This window comes from Clarias gariepinus, chromosome 9 (assembly GCF_024256425.1).
Source record: "Clarias gariepinus isolate MV-2021 ecotype Netherlands chromosome 9, CGAR_prim_01v2, whole genome shotgun sequence".
Lineage (NCBI taxonomy): Eukaryota > Metazoa > Chordata > Actinopteri > Siluriformes > Clariidae > Clarias > Clarias gariepinus.
Window position 1 is genome coordinate 5,738,589 of NC_071108.1, and position 19,239 is coordinate 5,757,827.

General features: G+C 39.1%; 1 protein-coding gene across 1 annotated transcript in view; it reads right to left on the reverse strand.

The window, feature by feature from the left end:
• Positions 1-19,239, reverse strand: part of LOC128530819 (sodium- and chloride-dependent creatine transporter 1-like) — a 41,399-nt gene that overhangs the window by 10,095 nt on the left and 12,065 nt on the right. Inside the window, exons 3-8 of the mRNA XM_053504958.1 lie at positions 15,917-16,048; positions 14,974-15,241; positions 13,236-13,368; positions 9,633-9,767; positions 7,937-8,040; positions 6,502-6,626 (exon numbers count right to left, since the gene is read on the reverse strand). Of these exons, the coding sequence (XP_053360933.1) occupies positions 6,502-6,626; positions 7,937-8,040; positions 9,633-9,767; positions 13,236-13,368; positions 14,974-15,241; positions 15,917-16,048 (897 nt within the window). The remainder of the gene's footprint in view (positions 1-6,501; positions 6,627-7,936; positions 8,041-9,632; positions 9,768-13,235; positions 13,369-14,973; positions 15,242-15,916; positions 16,049-19,239) is intronic.

Genomic DNA, 19,239 nt, shown 5'->3' on the forward strand with positions numbered 1-19,239 from the left:
AGAGTGTGAAGTGGTGAGTGGAGCATATAGTAATAGCAAAAAAGACAGAGTAAATCCGAAATAAAATTTTCAACAAGGTCATATTTTGGTCAGGTGTCCACATACTTCTGGCCATATAGTGTATTAACCAAGGGTCCAATTCTGTGTAATTTCTCCTGGTTAAAACAAATGAAGTGACTGGAATGCCCTTTTTGTACTGTTCTAGTCTTTTACAGTTGGATAAGATAAGAATGGCTTTGGTAAACTTTTTTTTTTTTTTTTACATTTGTCTCATTTAGTCCTTCATTAGACGCTCTTATCCAGAGTAAATTACAAAAACATGCACACATGTTGATGGTGCAGTGCAGCTGAAGAAACAAATCTGTAAACACCGCACAAGTACAAAAGAAAAACCCAGCAGGCTGAAAGAAAAAATAATTTTACTATAAAACCTCCAGTTCATGTTGGGGCACATTATAGGTCTGTGTTAACTGTGCAAGTTATAAATGACTCATTTCTATCTTGCGCTTTTACCACAAAGCCTCTTCTCCTCTTCCTATTGGTTCTAAAAAATGGAAACTTTGAGAGCAAATTCATTTCACTAGTTCGCTTAAAGTAACAACAGTGTTTTTTACTTGTCATTTTCACTTCCAGTGAATTTGCATTTCCAACTGCCAAATTTTGGTGTGACTGCTGCTGAAAAGTGTACTCTTCTCTCGTCTCCTGTTCAGCTGTCAGAATCATGTGTAGACTGTTTTGTTAAATTTGCTATTTTTGATTCTAGTCAATTTGATATCACTAATGTGTTGTCGCAAGACGCTATTTTTCCTACAGGTTCTGAATTACAACAGTCTACTAATAGTGTCTAACAAGCTTTGACTGTATGTTGTGTATCATTGTTGTTGTTTAAATGTCACATCTAATACAATGTGATCATTTCCCCCGCTGCCAATCGTCTGCTCCGCACTCGCAGTATTGCAACAACCGTTTACAAACTCAAAAAATGGAGAAGCAATACTCTCGCAAAACACGAGTATCTGCAGAAGGTGCAAGCGGTTTCTATTTAAAGCGGTGGTATATTTTTAAGGAATTTATTTGATGTTAGGAAGTTTACCTCATAATAATAAACAAAAAATACTTTGAATTGAAAACTGACCCATCGATTCAGTTAACTGACTTACCCTCCCCCCCCAAAAAAAGTCTTCTGTATTCTTATAAATAAATACTACATGTTGTGGCTAAATGAAGACATCTGTATGTCCATGGTAATCACACATGTCAATCTACAGATGCATAAAATAGAGATTACATTAAAAAAAAAAACCTCGGAAACATTTTGTTTAGATACGCATTGGGTCACTTTTTGACAAATTATAATGGCAAATATCCTTTAATTACAAAAGAATTACTAAAAATTAGCCTAAATGCTATTTTTGGTATGTTTTTTGCTTAGACATTATTAAAGTGTAGTTATTTAAATGGTGTTTGGGTTCGGAGCAGTTAGTGCAGCTTGCCAGTAGACAGGAGTTAGCATTGGGAAATTAGGAATCTTATCTGCTTGTGTTTTTGTTTGGATTTTTTCACGACCTACATCAGAGGACAGCTCTACTGCTGGCATTTAGCTAGGCTAGGCTAAGCTAGTCTAATGCTAAAGCTAATGCCAATGCTGTGGCTGGCTGTGCTAGGCCAATGTGTACCCCACAGCAGTAGCTAGGCATTAAGAGGTGTAAATGCTGACATTAGATATCATAGGTTTACCTGCATCAGCAGTCAGCTCCAGGACCCCTCTTGAAATCGAGATGTGCACATCTCAAGAGGCAAAGCTCCTGGTTAAATAATCCTTAAATTAATACTTAAACCCAAAATATAGATAATATCAAATGAATAGATATGAATAACAGGAAAGAGAACGGGCCTGAAGACAATCAAGGATAACTGGTTAAAGAATCAAAGGTATATATGGAAAGATCTGGAAGTAGTCTGTCTCAAAAAACACAAAACAACAACAACAACAACAACAAAAAAAAAGCTTCTGTCGTATAGGTAAGATGTGTTTAGATCTACACAATTAAATTTTTTTCCTCCCTCGAGCACATTCACACAGCACAGCTCCACAGGATGTTAATGCGATAGGTCTTGCACTCACACTCAGGTTAGTCAGCACAAGGACAGACAAGGTCTTACACACGCACCCAGAAGCACTACAAACTCACCGCATGTTCTCTGTCTCACTCTCATACACACACACAAACATATACACTCACAACCAAGAAATAAATCGTAATGAACTAAACTCAATCTGGTTCTAACAACAGCACGCACGGCTTTCCACAGGGTGTCCTTGAGACTTACATTAGAATGGAGGTGACATCAAATGATAACGTCCCTAAAACCCCTCGTTACTGTTGTGGAGATCTCCCTCAAAAATTGCATCATGATTAACCTCATAAATGGCCCTCGACTCTGGAGCATGGTAGGAACACTACAACTACTACATATTTTTTTAAACTATAAGAAAAGTCACCTCCATCTTATTTTCAAATCTGTGATCCTACTGTAGCATGCAGTCAGGGTCCATAGATTTTGTCTGTTCAAGTGATTTCTATTCTTTGTTTACTCTCTGATTTATTTCTCATAGCGTTTTAATTGATGAACAGCACTCTGTTGGTGTTATACTGTAACCTGAGACTTTGCTACCCTATGAGCTATTTATGCCAAAGCTACATTTTGGAAGATTTGCAGTGTTGCAGTTATCCAATCAGACAGCAGCTTTGTGAAATCCTGATCATCGTCATAGAAATACCTAAAGAATTAAGCAGACAGACAACTCGGTGGCATGAATGTGCAAGCGTATATGTATATTAAAACGACCTTCTCTATCTTTCTGTCTCTCTGCATTGAACATAGAACAGATTGACATTTCTTTAGACACAACAAATTGACAAGAACTGTGCGACGTGAACCTCGATCTGGAACACTCAGTGCTCGGTGATGGACTGAAAGTGTCGAAACACACTAAAGAGCTCTAGCTCGCTCAAGACCTAACAGGGATATACAGGATTTACATTTCAATCTTCCTCCAAACACTTTTATGTAAAGCCAATCAGGGAGAGTGGAATCTAATATCAAAGGGATGTTACAGTACCTGAGTGATTTTCTGTTAAATACATATCTTTAATATTTTTCAAAATGCAAAATTTGCATGTAAAAATTCTATCTTAATTGTGACTTAAAATAGAATGAATTTACTGTATATTTTACCATCATTACTGTTCGCCATTTAATGATACCAAAAGAGTGCTTCCTGACTTTGCATATATTAAACATTCTCTATTTTTGCCCCCAGAATGTGTATAACTACATCTAGATGAACTGCAAAATATTGTCAATTTTTAATAATCTTTTCTAACGTCTTTGGTTTAAGTAAATCTGATTAAAAAATGTCTCTTCAACCAAAGCTTCTTATCCACCTCAGGGCTAAAAGGTTACCACGTGTGCCATCCCATGCCAGTGAGAACTACTGTATGTGTGGTATCACTTTTCCCACGTTATACTGCTATTCTCTTATAAAAGAGGATTTGGAACTGCAAGAGACGCTTTTTTTGACGCTCAAATTTTTTCAGGCACTGAAACAGCAAAGCCGAAGAATCACGAGGTGTGAATTGCTGTCATTTAAAATGTCCATCATATGATGGGCATTCAAGTAAAACCAGGACTTTTGATTGTGCAGGATAACAGGGTACAGTTGAGAGAGTAAAAACTTCCCTTTATTTCTCTATATCATTCTCTGCTGCACTAATGCACTTATCCCAGCGTTTCACTAGTGCTTGAATACAATTAAGGTAGAACGTTTTCTCAGTACGCCTGCCATGATCTGACCTTCTGCTTCACATTTAAAATTCTTTCCTTTAATGGCCTAAACATGTGGAAATGGCTTGGAACGAGGGCAGGACTTCACGGCGGATGTGACAGTAACTTATAAACGAGTTCCTGTAATGTGCAAGTGGTGCTGGTGAATGATTGTGTGTACAGTTCTCACTGTAGATGTGTCTCTTCGGCAAGTTGGTGATTTTCAAGGATCAGGCATCCCACTCGCCGAATGTTCACAGGAACTACTGCAGTCACTGTGACCGGGGTCATCATTTAGATTTGTGGCCTTCTTTAAAATGATTGCACTGTGCTAATGTTTTACTGCGGCTAAGAGTCTCATCGCCGTTCTGTTAATGAAGTCTTCTGTAAATGTCAATCGGTTTTACGTCTTCGTTCATGGTAAATGTCAATCACAAGTCCCGGTTTTAGTTGAGTGCCCCTCGTATGTTGTTATTATTACGAGTGAAGAAGACGCAAAACCACTTTAATACAAACTATGCAAGACAATTGCAATGCTTGTTGTGATACTGTAAGCTAGACAGTCTTCTCATGAATGGAAGTTCATACGTGTCACCGTATTTTTTTTGTTGTTGTTGTTTTTCATTTAAAAGGTCAATATGCATAAGCATGCACACAGCTTGTTTACGATCGCTTTCATATGTTCAAAGCCTAAATGTTGCCACTGTTCTTCCTAGCTGAAGTAGGTAACGAGACACTATGGAGTGAGCTGTTAAAGGACAATAACACCAGTGACATGGTGGTGTGATTCACTGCCACATTATACCTGATTATTATAAAAACTGCACTAAAGTGTTTTGCTCTGCTGATATACTGCTAAGTAAAAAGAATCATGCTTTTTCTTTTCATCAGTTTACAGTTGTGGAACATCTGCGAAAATTAATTCCTGTTATCACTTAGCCTATAGCACCTATACATTTGCTTATGATAATTAGCTAATAATAAGGTTGGGTTGATCTGCACACCTGAGATGTCCATCTATTTTCATATACATTTGTACAGGATGTTATTTCCCTTTTGTACCACGAGTGTTCGACCTGATTGTTCTCTCCGACCCATAAGATTTTTTTTTTTAATACTCCAGATGCACACTCTATGCATCAAAAACATTTTGACCTATAATTTTTGTACTTTATATGAATGAAGGGCATGCATATGAGTATCTGAATCCTGTCACCTATAATCCTAAAATGGCCGACTAATACACACTCCTGGATATAATCAGGATATAGCAGGGGATGGGTGCAAAGTGCAGGACTTCCTAAATACGTTGAGCGGACTGCATTAAGACAAACACAAAGATCCACTTATGCTTATGAGACCACACACACACATACACACACACACACACTCACACAATTCTATATTCACCTTACACATTTCGTTTTTCTCAAATATTTACTTTCAAACACAAAAACAAACAATACATTTAGAAACAAAATGACAAAATTGCACATCATGCACCATCAACATTAAAAACGGAAATCTTCCCCAAAAATGGTTAATTACAGTATGCGGCAAAATATACAGTACTGAAACTCGTGCTTCTCCAATGTGCATGTGCGTTTGTCGATGATGATGAATAATTTCAGCCGCACGTATTCCAAGTAGTGAAAAGGAAGTTGTGTTGTGCAGCTGTTTTTGGGAATGAGTCTCTAGACGGAGGAAAAAGTATTGATAGTTGAGTACTTTTTCTGTTTATACGGAAGCGGTCGTGAACGGGAACCAAGTTTGAAAAAAGGTGGCTGGACAATTCCTTCCTATACCTGTCCCCTTCCCCCGATCTTACACCACCTGTGAGGAATATTAAAGGAGATTGTGTTCGACTGTGAAGACTAGCCAAGAACTGTTCCTGCATCACGTGAGCAAATCGTCTCCTTCTGCAGTGACCTTTGATATGTTTGAGATTTTACGCCAATGACATGAACACACACATTTCGAACACTTACATTATGCATACCCTGGTGAATCAACATGCTAATAGTGTGTGTGTTAGTTTCTTTCGGGAGAAATAAACTTACAGATGACAAGATAATATTGTTCGTCTTTTCACTTCAGTACTGTATATTTTGGCGCATACTGTATTTAACTTATACTTTGAATTAGCAAATATGTTTTATTTTCAAGTAGGATAAAACTATGATTCAGTCAGATTCATCTTCATTTAGTTTTAAAGACTCAGACACACACATACAGATTTCTGTGTAAAAAATTCATACATTTCATACAATTACAATAAACTTTAAAGTATAATGAGAGAATAACTACATAATTAACTGTAAATGTGTCACGAAAAATAACAGCATCATCCTAGGGACTTACAAATCATTTCTCAAATGTTTCAACGTCCAATCGTAAAGCGTCATTTTAACCTTCTTCAGTGTGAAATGATCTTTTATAGGTAACACAGTGCAAACAGTCACAGCCTTAAATCTTCCTTGGCTGAATCAGATGGCAATTTTACACCTGTGTTTCACAGGTGATCAATAAACAAAGATTTCTTAATTACAGTAAATTATTAAAAAGAATTTTGCTTAGGATTTAACTCTACAGTGCAGTTGGAACCTCCAGAATAAAACCTATACACACTTAAGAAGCATGCATTAAAAACACTAAGACTTGCTGTAGTCTTACCTGACTCTGCCACTTTTGAGATGTCCACACCCTGCTCAGCAGCCATGAAGCCCAGAATGGAGAAAACCACAAAGCCGGCAAAGAAACTGGTGCTGCTGTTTATCAGGGCCAATACAAACGTATCCCTGAGGATTGTGGAACAAGCCAAACTCAGTCAGTGTCTGGGACGAACAGCAGATTAAAATTCTTCTGAACTTAAAAAACATTTTATGACCCCAGAGTGACATTGTGTCTGAAACCCTAGCCATGTCAGACGTGCACGTGAGACTGGCGAGCTGACTTAATAAATACTGAGCAAACTAAATACTCAACAAAAGGTTTTCTTAGTTATTATATGCATTTCTTTTGGCTACTTTTGAATTAATCACTGAGAATATCAAACAATAAAAACAGACATAGTTACTGTATATACCTGGGATAAATATGAGCAAGCAAGGGGTCAATGCAATGTTCCCCAGTATATCGCACATAATGGGAGCATGAAAAAGGGTCCTATGTTTCCATATATTCTGTATGTTTTAGGGTCCTTTAACATAATAGGAATCTAAAGAAATATTATCCCCAATATTATATAATATATTATAAAAATATTATCCCCAGCTCTGTTTGATGACCTTTGACCTGTTTAGACCTCCAAAACCACAAAAAATGAAAACCATTAGTTTTGTTGCTTTTAAGTTTTGAAGCACTGTTCCAATAAAATAAGAAATATTTTATCTTGAAATGGGTTACATTTGTCTCGATCAGAGTAAGAGGTGTGTGTTAACAGAAAAATGAACTACTGAACATGGGACCCTGGAAACGTAGGTACTTTCCTGCCAGCAGTTAACATGTGTTAGATAAGTTCGGTAATTCTAATCATTAAAAACTGGATGCAATGGCTTGGATAAATGGTTGGGAATATATCAAATAACAATGATATTTAATACCCGATACTGAAATCCTATCTGTGGCTAATGTGAGATTAACTAGCCGTTAACTTGGCATCTGACTAAGTTCAGTAATATTATGATATTAGCCTATGGCATGGTAAGAAGCCAAGGTGATGTTTCCAGTTTTACTTAATTTTATCTTGGCAGATTTATTCAAATGGACCAAGCTGAGCCATAGTCAGTATTTTTTAGATTAATGACTATAAGAAAATATTACACACTTAGTTCATCCACATTACTTATTTTAAAGGTCTAAAATGGTGACATTAAGCATGATTTTACAAAGCAGTTAAATCTGGAGTAAGTGATCAAGTTATTACCATCAAGCTTCTCTGAAATCATATCATTTTCAACCTTCATGATCATGTGGCAGAGCTTCAAGGTCCATAAAGCTCGTAACCCAAATTTTGATAATGGAAATCATAACTAGGCAACAAAGACACAGCAAAAATAAAAAAGAGGGAAGAGGAAAATGCAGTGTGCTAATAAAAGAGGGAATTTACCTGTAGCAGTTATTGTTGAATCGGTTATAACTGCCAAGAGCAGTCAGGGCTCCGAGTCCGATGGCATAAGAAAAAAACACTTGAGTGCCGGCATCAATCCAGACCTGGAGGAGAGAGAAGGAGAAGGAGCGAGAAGAAATAATGGGATTAAACGGCAGCAACGCTAAATATCCCACCAGACTTCAGTTTACTGAAACTAATCTGATTATAACTTTCCCATCAGACCTGAAAGCTACATGTGGTGCAGTTTAGAATGTCTTGGAACGGCCCCTGCTTTACAAATAATACATTCATTATACTGTATGGAAGCAGTGATCACTTTAAGGAGTATTATTTGATTATTTCAATTTGTTTTAATTCAATTTTATATCCATAGCGTGTTTAATTCTACGTAATCAAAAAGTCATGAAAATAAGTTTGAAAAATGTGAGTAAATTTATATGACATAATTATCAGGCATTGGCATCAGTTTGTCCCTGATGAGCAAGGGCAAAGGTGACAAGGAAAAACTCTCTGAAATGATGACAATAGGAAGAAACCTTGAAAGGAACCAGACTCAACAGGAAACCCATCCTCATTTGGGTGATATCAGATGGATTGATATGCTGTCATCATTTTATGGAAATCAGAGTAGTGATTGATTTAAAGGAATGCTTAAAAAATGATTAACACTTTATTTATTATTAACAAAAAAATGAACACTTTTCCCCTCAAATGTTTCTATTTAAGTCGACTTATACGCCTCACTGTTTTCCCAAGTACGAGGGCTGTACCTAGAGTAATGCCGTTATCGTCAAAAACTTTTATTAACTGACATACATAAGTTGTTCATACTGCACATGTTGCTTGAGTAACTCTTCCTCTCTACTAAGGTACTGCTCAGCATAGTCTCAGGAACCTTAATGTCGGTGAATTGGGAACATCTACAGTATGGGAGGCCCATGTCCAAGAGGCCTTCCACTCCCAGCCCCGGTCAGAGCTTTTCTGGCATCCTTGTGAAGACTAGGCGCATTGAATCAGAGTGGTCAATGTTTACCGAGGGGGACCAGACTGTGTGTGCAAACTACAAGGACTTCATACCTTCCTGGGAAAGTGTATTCTAAGGCGTTTGAAAGAAGGGCTCGGCTGGTTGTCAAACCTCAGATTGAAGAGCAAAAATGTGGAATCCTTCCTGGTTGTGAAAAGATGGACCAGCTTTTTACCCTTCCAGGAATCCGTAAGTGGTATTACAGCTTTACTGTATCGTTTTGACGAAAGGAGAGGTAAGCCTAAAGGTAAAGCTCTCGATCTACTGGTCGCTGCCTTGCCCTTAAAGATTCAAAATAAAATTTAAGCTCAGTCATCCGTGAGAAACTCGGAGTAGAAGACTTGGAGTAAACTTTGTGTGGAAAGGAGTCAGTTGAGGTGCCTCGAGCATCTGATAAGGATGCCTCCAGGACGCCTCCCTGGGGAGGTGTTTTTGGCATGTCCAGCTGGGAGGAGACTACAGGGGGAGACCGAGGACCGGGTGCAGAGATTATATTTCCCCACTGGCCTGGGAATGCCTTGGGGTAACTCAGTCAGAGTTAGTTGAGGCAGCCGGGGAAAGAGAAGTTTGGGGTTCCCTGCTGGAACTGCTACCCGACTTCGGTTAGAGATTAGATACTGTAAATGAATGACTTTTAGATTTTTACAGATCCATTTCTTTAGTGCTTACCTGTGCTTCTTGAATCTTTGACCAGTCAGGCTTGAGATAGTACATGATACCGTCGTAGGCCCCAGGAAGGGTCACACCTCTCACCAGAAGAATGACCAGGACAACGTAGGGGAACATGGCAGTAAAATACACAATCTGCAACACACATAAGTGACAGTCATTAATATTATAAACAGGAGATCTGCAGACTTTTAGTCTACACTTATTAATTTAGATATATAGAGCATAAATGTGTAGATAAAAATATGCTAGTAATGTGTTTAATACGCAATGTTTTCAACTTAGTGACTTTGAATCTAGATGTAGACCGTTTAACCACTTTATCATTTAAAAAGTGTCAAATCTACAGGCAGACCTCAGCAACTGCCAGGCAAAATGCACAGAATGATGACATCAGATGACTTCTATTTCAGGTGGTTTCTACACATTTACGCTTAAAAGACTAGGGAACACTCTTGATACGATATAATTCGCTGTGAAACATCCATGATCATTTTACTTTTTCTGCAGTGACATAGCAATGACATGACATATTTCAAGAGAAAGGAGGACCCTGCATTCCATTAATGCAATGCCCCAGACAAAAATCTGAATGATCCCCCCTCCCTGCATTTTCTCTAATACGTTCTGCTGTGGCAGCTCTGTTTATGAGCTCACCAGGCAACGGCCCCTTACAGACTCTTGCTCTCGCTCCAAATACACAATGTGGTATGCAGCGTCACATGGCCACAGTAAAATGATTCACACACCACATGTCTGTCCTTGGATATGGAAAGCTCGGGCCGGGTTGTTCTCAGTTCTCTGTGACCCTCGGGGATGATGAACTCAACTATAATGGCACAATGTAGCCTGGACACAGGGACGTTATTCAAGAGAGACACTTCACACACTGAACCCACCAGGTCCCCTCTCACCTTCTGTGAATAAGTCCCTGTGTAATATCGGCCCTGTGTTCTCGCTTTTTCATGTGATCATAGTACACAGACAGGCTTTGAGATGTTTTGCCTTCTAATGGATTCTGACACTTGGGGTAGAGGTGCAACAATGAATCAACAAAGATGTGATTATGTGTCTCTTCCATCAGTCGGTGAACTTCAATATGTTTCTCAGTAGCAAAAGAAAAAGAATCAAATAAAGACTAAACAGAAATAAAACAGCATTTGTAGCAGAAGGTGAAAATGATGTCTTTCATAAGCAAGCGCAAGAAGGCTCTACTATTTCAGATTTATTTCCAGTTGTTCACCCACAGCTGCCACTGATATGGCTAATACAGCTTGATTTTTAGTTTTTTCTTTTATTTTATTAGAGATCCACATAAAAATCCACCATTCGTTATAACAGTAGCTGCAATGCAGAGTTATAAAAAAAGTCATTCTTAGGCATTCACAGTTTGTGTGCGTACAAATAAAAAATGTAAAAATTAATTAATTTCTTGCTTGTTTTTTTCTTTTTTTTGTTGCATTTTTTGTTTCCTCCCCAAAGTGACATCACACGAAGGTCACTCTGTGGTTTAGTAGTAGCTCATTTGCATAGACACTGAAACAGCACGTTCAGTAAATGTAATATAAAATGCATTATTTGAGAGGTTTTACAGCTGTGGCCTTGACACCTGCACCTTGGGGGAGCTCTGAGACTGTGTAAAAGGAATAGTAAAATATGGGACCTGAAATAAATCGTATGAAACAGACTAAGAGAGTTCGTACATGATATACTGTAGGAGCGACAACTGAGGTTTTAAGGGCTCTATGTTATTAATTCTATGGATTTTTTAATGCATTTTAACATCACCGGACATTCATTTTCTTCTCATCTTTTTTATTTTGACTAAGAATAAAATATTGGCACCCTTGGTTTAATTTACGTTGCTCTATATCTGACCCCTGAGCTGCAGCTGAACAGGACAGGACATGAAGTTTGTTCATTCCATTTGTGTTAAAGGATTCCTAGGGATCTTAAATGCATTATAAATCTTTTTCAATGTCATGCCATAGAGCACAACACAGTTGACTTAACAAAAACAACCACAAAAGAGACAAAAGTTAAATAATGCCTTTTAGATTTATTTCTAAAAGCTTGTGGACAGCCGGCGATCACACCCATTCCCATTCCAGATTTGTTTCTCCCTTGCTAGTATAATACCCTTCACTTTTCTGCGAAGGCTTGTCACTATTATTTTTTTTCTTTAAGGATGACTGTGGGGATTTCAGATCATTCAGCAACAAGAGCACTGACTGTCGAGCAGTGGCTGTTTATTCCAGTTCATTCCAAAGGTGTTCAGTGGTGTTAAGGTCACGGCTCTGTGCAGGACACTCGAGTTCTTCCACTCCAAACTTAGCAACCCATATCTTCATGAAGCTTTTTTTTTTTTTGTGCATTGAAAGGAAACTGAACTTCTTCAGCATACAAAGATGTTATACAGAGTTGTGTCACTTTTGTAGCAGGAGGGAACAAGTGAAAGTCCACACACTTTTGGTCATATATTATAATTTGAAAATGTCAGGAAACAGAAATACTCTTCAGCACTTCGGTAAACAGTAACTAGACCTTACTTTTAATCCCACCTGATCTGAGAGATGTAGGCTAATCTAGTGCTTTGTCTCAACCCCCTGCATTACTGAAAAAGCCAATTAGCTCACTGGGATACTAGATCATTTCATGCTCGGACTACTTTTTAAAAAAGACAAATAGGAGGGGAAAAAAGGAGGTTTGCACCTATTTGACAAAGGTTTTGAATGACAACTTCCATTCCTTAACTGGAAATTTTTAACGGTCTCTTTTCTTTGTCGAGGTTGGGTTTAAGCCGGCGGTATGTGAAACATAAGCAAGCGGTTGTAAAATGTGTGGGGGAGGGAGCACGGCTGCATGAGAGACCAGAAATAAACTCCAGTCATTTTAATGGTGAGGATTCATGTGATCTCACTCCCCCCCTCACACACACACACACACACACACACTCAGAGATGCTGGCTCTTGGCCATGCGCACGAGAGCTTGGTCACGTCCCACTGCAGAAAAGCTTCCCCTCTCTGACCAATCACGCTGCAGGTTCCTGACAGGATGCCTTGATATGAGCAAAACCACTCCCCCTTTGGCATATGACGTTGCCATAACGATCTCTCTGCCTGACGCTTCTATAGTAGTTCAAGTGCGCTGATGTGGAGAACCAGGAGTGGGAGGGGCTATGCAAATCAAGGCTAGAGGAAAAAAAGTCTAACTGAGCTCTGGTGTGGTGATGCAACCAGGATGTGTGTGAAAGGGTAAACAAGTTACTAATACGTTTATTCTGTGTTTATTGAATGTTATGCCGTGAAACACTTTCAGTGAGACTATTATTCTGCATTTCTGTTAATATGCATTCAGAACTGAGTCTGGGATGCAGATCTGTGCTTTTAGCACAATGCGAAAAGAAAGTGAGAGAGAGTGAGAGAGAGAGAGAGAAAGAGGAAGCAGGACGTAGTAAACGTTGCTCTTAATCAGCTTGTTACTATCTCCACGTGACTGCTTGGCTTTTACCTGAAATCATAACTCCAGCAGGGAGCCGCTGCCTCGCTAAGCTGTGTGTATGTGTGCGCATGTGTGAAACAGATGTTATAGAGGTCCGTACCTTTCCTGTTGACTTTACTCCCTTCCATACGCAGAAGTAAACCATCACCCAGACTGCCATCAGACACAAAGTCATCTCCCAGTTGATCTGTCCTGGACTGTCCAGGCCATCGGAGATCTGTAACACCTTATTCCTGCAAAACGAGGAAAAGATAACACTGCCTGAAACTATACTCTCTCACACATCTTAACTAAAAAATTAAGGCATGCCCAATCCTGTCTTTGCTATAAATCGTCTCCATTACGCTAATTTTAAACGCACGTGTTCAGGCTCTCCCTTGTGACTTAACAATGCACCTTTACTATCTTTAATATGTACAGTACTTTATCTTTCCTTTGGATATCAAAGGGCAAAGGTACATACAGTAAGTACTTTACGACCGAGCAGTTTAAAGGTACTGTACACCTTTCCATATAAAAAAATAAATATAAATTGAAGATTAGAAACTGTCTTTTCTGCTCACCTCGAGATAAAGAACGCAAAAAAAAAAAACGCGATGTCGTTATGATTCATTCGATTTTATATAATTTGGATGTGGAATTTCAACTTTTCATCCCGGCGTAAACAAACGAGGACAGACGTTTTCTTTAAACCAGCTCGCTGGATGGCAAAGACACAGATGTACTCGCTCTCGCTATTTGCTTATGCTGTTTGAGGAACTTTTTCACACATTTGCCAGGAATCTTGAGCGATTTTGGAAACTCGTCTTCGGTTCAATGACTCGTCTTTTGCTATTTAAAGAAGGCAAACACTTGCACCTTTAAAAAGAAGCGCTGCTTTGTGCTAACGCGTACAGAGGCCGACTCCGTGTCTTCAATACGCTGATTCCCATTAACATCACAAAACCTGATTCTTGCTCTCTGTAGAGGTTTTACGTGGCAACTTTTTCTTTTTTTTTGAAAGAGAGTCTGCTGTAGGGGTCTATATAGGAAGTTTAGTGTTCTAGACTTAACCCTAAAGCAAAGGTTTTTGAAGGGGAATCTGAGTAGATAGAGTAACTTTACTGAAAACTCAGTAAAGTTTGAAGGCTAAAACTCTTGATTTAACCTCTTCTGGAAGAAAAGGTTGCTAAACAGGAACTACTTGGAGCTCTCAGGCAAGAAAAATCTTGTTGTAGAGTTCTACAGACTACCTTTACTGAGAGAACTTTTCTTTTTTGTAAAGCTTAGCTTTTTTGAAGCTTCCTGATAGTTCCCTCTGTTCTATATAGATGCTTTGAAGGTTTCTTCTGAAGGGGATAAACCCAGGAATGTTTGTTTTAAAACTGGCTTTATACAGTAACCTTTAAGGAGAAGCTTCCTAAAGGGGATCTACAGTATGTACAGTATGTTATATGTACAGTATTTTAAACCCTGTCTTTTGGGAAAACTTTATTTTCTAGAGTTTTACATTTATGGATTTTCTCAGAAGGACCTACCAAGCAACAAAAAGTGTTTTATCTACCTAGAACTTTGCATGATAAGAAAAAACAGTTTCCACATAAAAAGACAAGAGGGAGGCAAAGCAAAAAAAAATCAGTATTCTTAAGTATTCTTTGATGTGTATATTACTTTTCAGTTATTTCACTAGAACTCAGTCGTTTTCCTGTGAAACTGTGAAGACCCAAGGCCATGAAGACCCAAGGCCATGATCCAGTGTGCAATAAGACTCACAGTACATTTAAATAAATAATAAATCTCCTCGGGTCTATTAAGACCAAACCCTGATATAAAATACAACCTGGTAGGAATAAACTTACTCCCAGAACTCAATGATAGGAGATGTGGTGTTCTCTAACTCCTCGCAGGTCTTGTTCATGAAGGTGTAGTTGGTGCTGAGGGTGCTGTTCTTGCAGGCGTCATGGCGGAAGGTCTCGATGCAGTTCTCTGTGTTCCAGTAGTTTGTGCAGGTGGACCAGGGCAGTGTGGCGGTGAAGGATTTGATGAGGTAATAGAAACCCCAAGCCAGGACCATGATGTAGTATGTGTTGCAGAAGAACACTATAACTGTGGACGCATAGCCGAGTCCTGAGACACACAGTAACAGGAAGAGGTTTCATTAACAGGTACTGACAGGCCGTGTATCTCGGTATTTACGATATGCCCGCATTGAGTGAAAAGCTGAACTGACACTCATTTCCCTATTTGATGAAGTTATCAGTATAACCGGATGATACAGCAAATAAAATATGGCATGGCCTTTGTCTATGTTTTAATAAAGGAGGTATGCAGGAGATGTTGACTGTTTAAGACTGTTTAGGAGAGAGCCTTGGTCTGTGTTTAAGGAGGTGTGTCTTACACTTTAAAAAAATCTAAAAGCATGTCATTACTGTGAGCCAGCATAACAATCAAGCAAGAAGTGACACAGTGTTATAAAAAAATAATAAAAAAATGAAGTAAATTCTGATAGGACAAACTGAGCCCTGATCTTGGGGTGACATTAAATGTAAATTTTAAATATTAAATTCCATTTATAACTCCAAACATCTTTAAATCATGTTGCTTTTAATCACTGGCCACTTTAACCACTCAATCGCAAGTTTATTATTCATTTACTCAGTTAGTTTATTATTCATTAACTCCTATGAATTATTCAATGAGTAAAGTGAAACTAACCGGAAATGCGTATACTTTAAGGAAGTGTACCCATTCATACATACTGTATATACACGTACACATATAAGGAGGTTTCTGAGCTCATACCTTGAAAGAGTGGAGCGATGTTCCACACAGCGATGCTTCCAGCCTTCATAAACTGACCCAGAGCAATTTCCAGGAAGAAGATAGGAATTCCACCGAAGAATATAAACAACATGTAGGGAATGAGAAAGACTCCTGTGCGGGAGAGAGAAACAGAAAGATTGGAACACGTTCACTTGATAAACTCTTTTCAAACACATTATGCTTGTGCATGACTGAATGCTGAATTCTCACTGGTCACAAGGTGTTGTGGATTCATTTGCTAGAGCAGCAGCTCAGGTTTCTATTAATGCAGTATATTAAAATATACATTATATGCATTTCTATAGTAGTTCAAGGTTTCTATTAATGGAAGATTTTTTAAATATACATTTCTATAGTAACAAAATACACAGGTACTTGTAAGGTAGTTGTGGGGATGCTTTTTGTAAGAAAAACACTATAATTTAAAAGATTTATTGTTGGACTTAAACACTGTAGGAGACGCTGTTATTGGAACATAATCAACTTCAGAATGGTAGCAGTGTCAGGCCACATCATACCCTCCAGGATAACTCTTTATCATCCTGCAACACCATGTACCCAAATGATCTAATCCTTAAAGGTCCCATATTTTGCTATTTCTTTAGCAGGTCTCCGAGCTCCCCCAGTGCCTGTCTGTTCACGCTCCAGCAATACATATAATTATGGTTTAGATGCATGGTTTGAGATTGTCATTCACAAAACATAAGCCTGCATGCTTTTCTTTTCCTTTTCAAAACACCATTCTCAAGGACATGGATCCCTTTAAGCACTGTGCGTTTTCAGGTCAGACCGGTGACGCATCGCAACCAGGAGACGAGGCAGCAGCGAAAACCTCCTTCGCCGGAGAGACCTGAGAGTGACAGCGACAGCTGAAGCTGAGCCTGTTTATTTATTTATTTAAATATTTATTTATTTATTCCAGAGGCAGAGAAGAAAGACAAGAAGGGATGGGCTTCGGTCATGGACCAATCAGATGGAGCGACAGAAGCCCTAATTCATCCTGACACACAAATGATGAGCTGCACTGAATGAAGGTCCTGTTGAGCGATAAAGAGAGAGAGAGACAAGTGGAGAGCAGAAAATAAGAGTGAGAAAGGCCGCGCGCTAGAGAGAGAGAGAGAAAGAGAGAGAGAGAGAGAGACGACTGCGCCAAGCAGCGTCATTGTGTAACATAGTCAGACTCTGCTTGCTCATGGGAACTGCAAATTGCTCCCTGTCGCATGAAGACATTCATTTCTTTTTCAAAATGGCTGGTGCCGTGATTAGAGCCCTACATTGAGGAAAGGTTGTGAATGAGTGAGCAGCTTTTCCTTTTCAGAGAAGCGCTGTAGTGTTGATCGAAGAAGAAGCGAGGGCTATTGTTTGGGACAGAACCCTTTTGACAAGCAGCGGCTGAGAGCAGTGAATGTGTTGCGCAGTCATAATAACGACAGGGTGTGACACCAGGAACCCCCGTGTGTGACGTTAGGCCGAGAAAAGACAGTCGGGAGAAATATGCAGCTGTGGGCTCAGAGTGCATGAGAGCGAGAGAGCGAGAGAGAGAAAGAGAGGCAGAGAGAGACAGAGAGACAGAGAGAGAGAAAGAATGAAGGCTGATTTGCAAACAAAGAGCGTGTTAATGAAGTGACTGCCGGTGGATGATGTATGAGAACGTGAGTAGCCAACCTCTGCTGACGCATGCATACGACACACACAAGCACACACGCACACCAAGTCTCTCTCTCTCTCTTTCTCTCTCTCCGCCTCTCACACACTCACTCTCTTTCACTTCCACGTCTGCACACTGCGGAGGCTGTGTCGTGACTGCTTTGGAAAATGACAGGACTCCAAAATGAAGAGAAAAAATTATCCAACAATTCTGTAGAAGCTCAAGAGTTCCATTTTTTTTTACAGACCTAAGTTTCATAATTGCATCAAATAATTCCTAATTAAAAAAGTACAGTATATTTGGTTAAAATAATAATAAATCCACATTAAATCAAATCTAATCAAATTATTTAACATGGGTGGACACGTTTAATACTGTAGTTATGAGATAATAATGATTGAATGGCAGGAGCACGTCTGCAAAAAACATAATGGAGGCCTAAGATATTAAAAACTCAGGCACATCCAGCTGCATAAAGAATTAGAAAAGATCACAGCATCAGGAATCAAAATGAAATCGAATCACATGGTCTCTAGAGATCCTCAGGCCTCAATTCTAAATTGAGCACAAAACCGTGTGTGCTGTTCTCTCTCTCACCAAGGTGACCATCTGGCTGCTAATGGCGTCTTCTGTCGCAGTCATTTTCCTGAACGCATTAAATCTAAGCGTTTATGCTTTTACAACACACTAGGAGAAGGGATGAACTTGCACAGGGAAAACCATCTGTAAATAATATTCACATGGTTGAGGAATTAGCTAATAGCTATTTGTGACATACAATTTATCCAGGAGACATGATGGTGTCCTCAGTGAGAGGGCCTCACTAAGCGAGACAAGCAGTCCATGAATATTACATGATGTCACCTGTGTCGTCCGAGTGACCTTTCCCATCGATCCTTTGTGTGTCATTAAGCTTAGGCTGTAATTAACATTTTATAACTCACTATTAGTTATAATGCACGACACAAACAGCAACAATACACAATTAAAATTACCTCCCTCTTAACATGCTTAGCCTGGCTGTTTGATTATGATGTAAGATCTTGCTACAGATCCAGATCAACCATCCCCTGTCCGGTAATAATGACGACTGAGGACAAGCCGCGAAACAGGTGCGAAAAACGCGGCCTGACTCCAATCTCAGCAGGCGCTGCGGTGACGAAAGAAGGCTATAAATACCCACTGTGGCTCCGTCCCCAGTCTTATAGTGCATGCATATTGGCAGTCAATCAATATGTTCAGCACAAGGAGTCCTATGGGATTTGAAATTACTCGTCCCTTGGACAAAAAAAAGGAATTCTTCTGGCTCGGTTACATGCTGCAGTTTGCAACAGCTGGTCCTCTTTGGACGGTCTGGAGGCCAACGAACAAGTAGGGGAAAAAAAACTTTCAAGAGGATTATTCAAAGAGAGTTTAGCAGGAAATGCTTTTGCTTAATTGTAATAAATTCCAGCACAGTTCCAATAGCACACTATAAGCCAAACAGTGCTAACATTATTGCAGTCTGATTTCACCCATGTAACTCTTCATTCTACTGATAATATGATGTAAAAGTTGAAAGACAAACAAAAACGTGATCCCGAATTTAACATAATTAAATGTCCATCCACAAGCGGTCAGCTTCAGATCAGCGTCTTTGCTTTTCATATAGAGA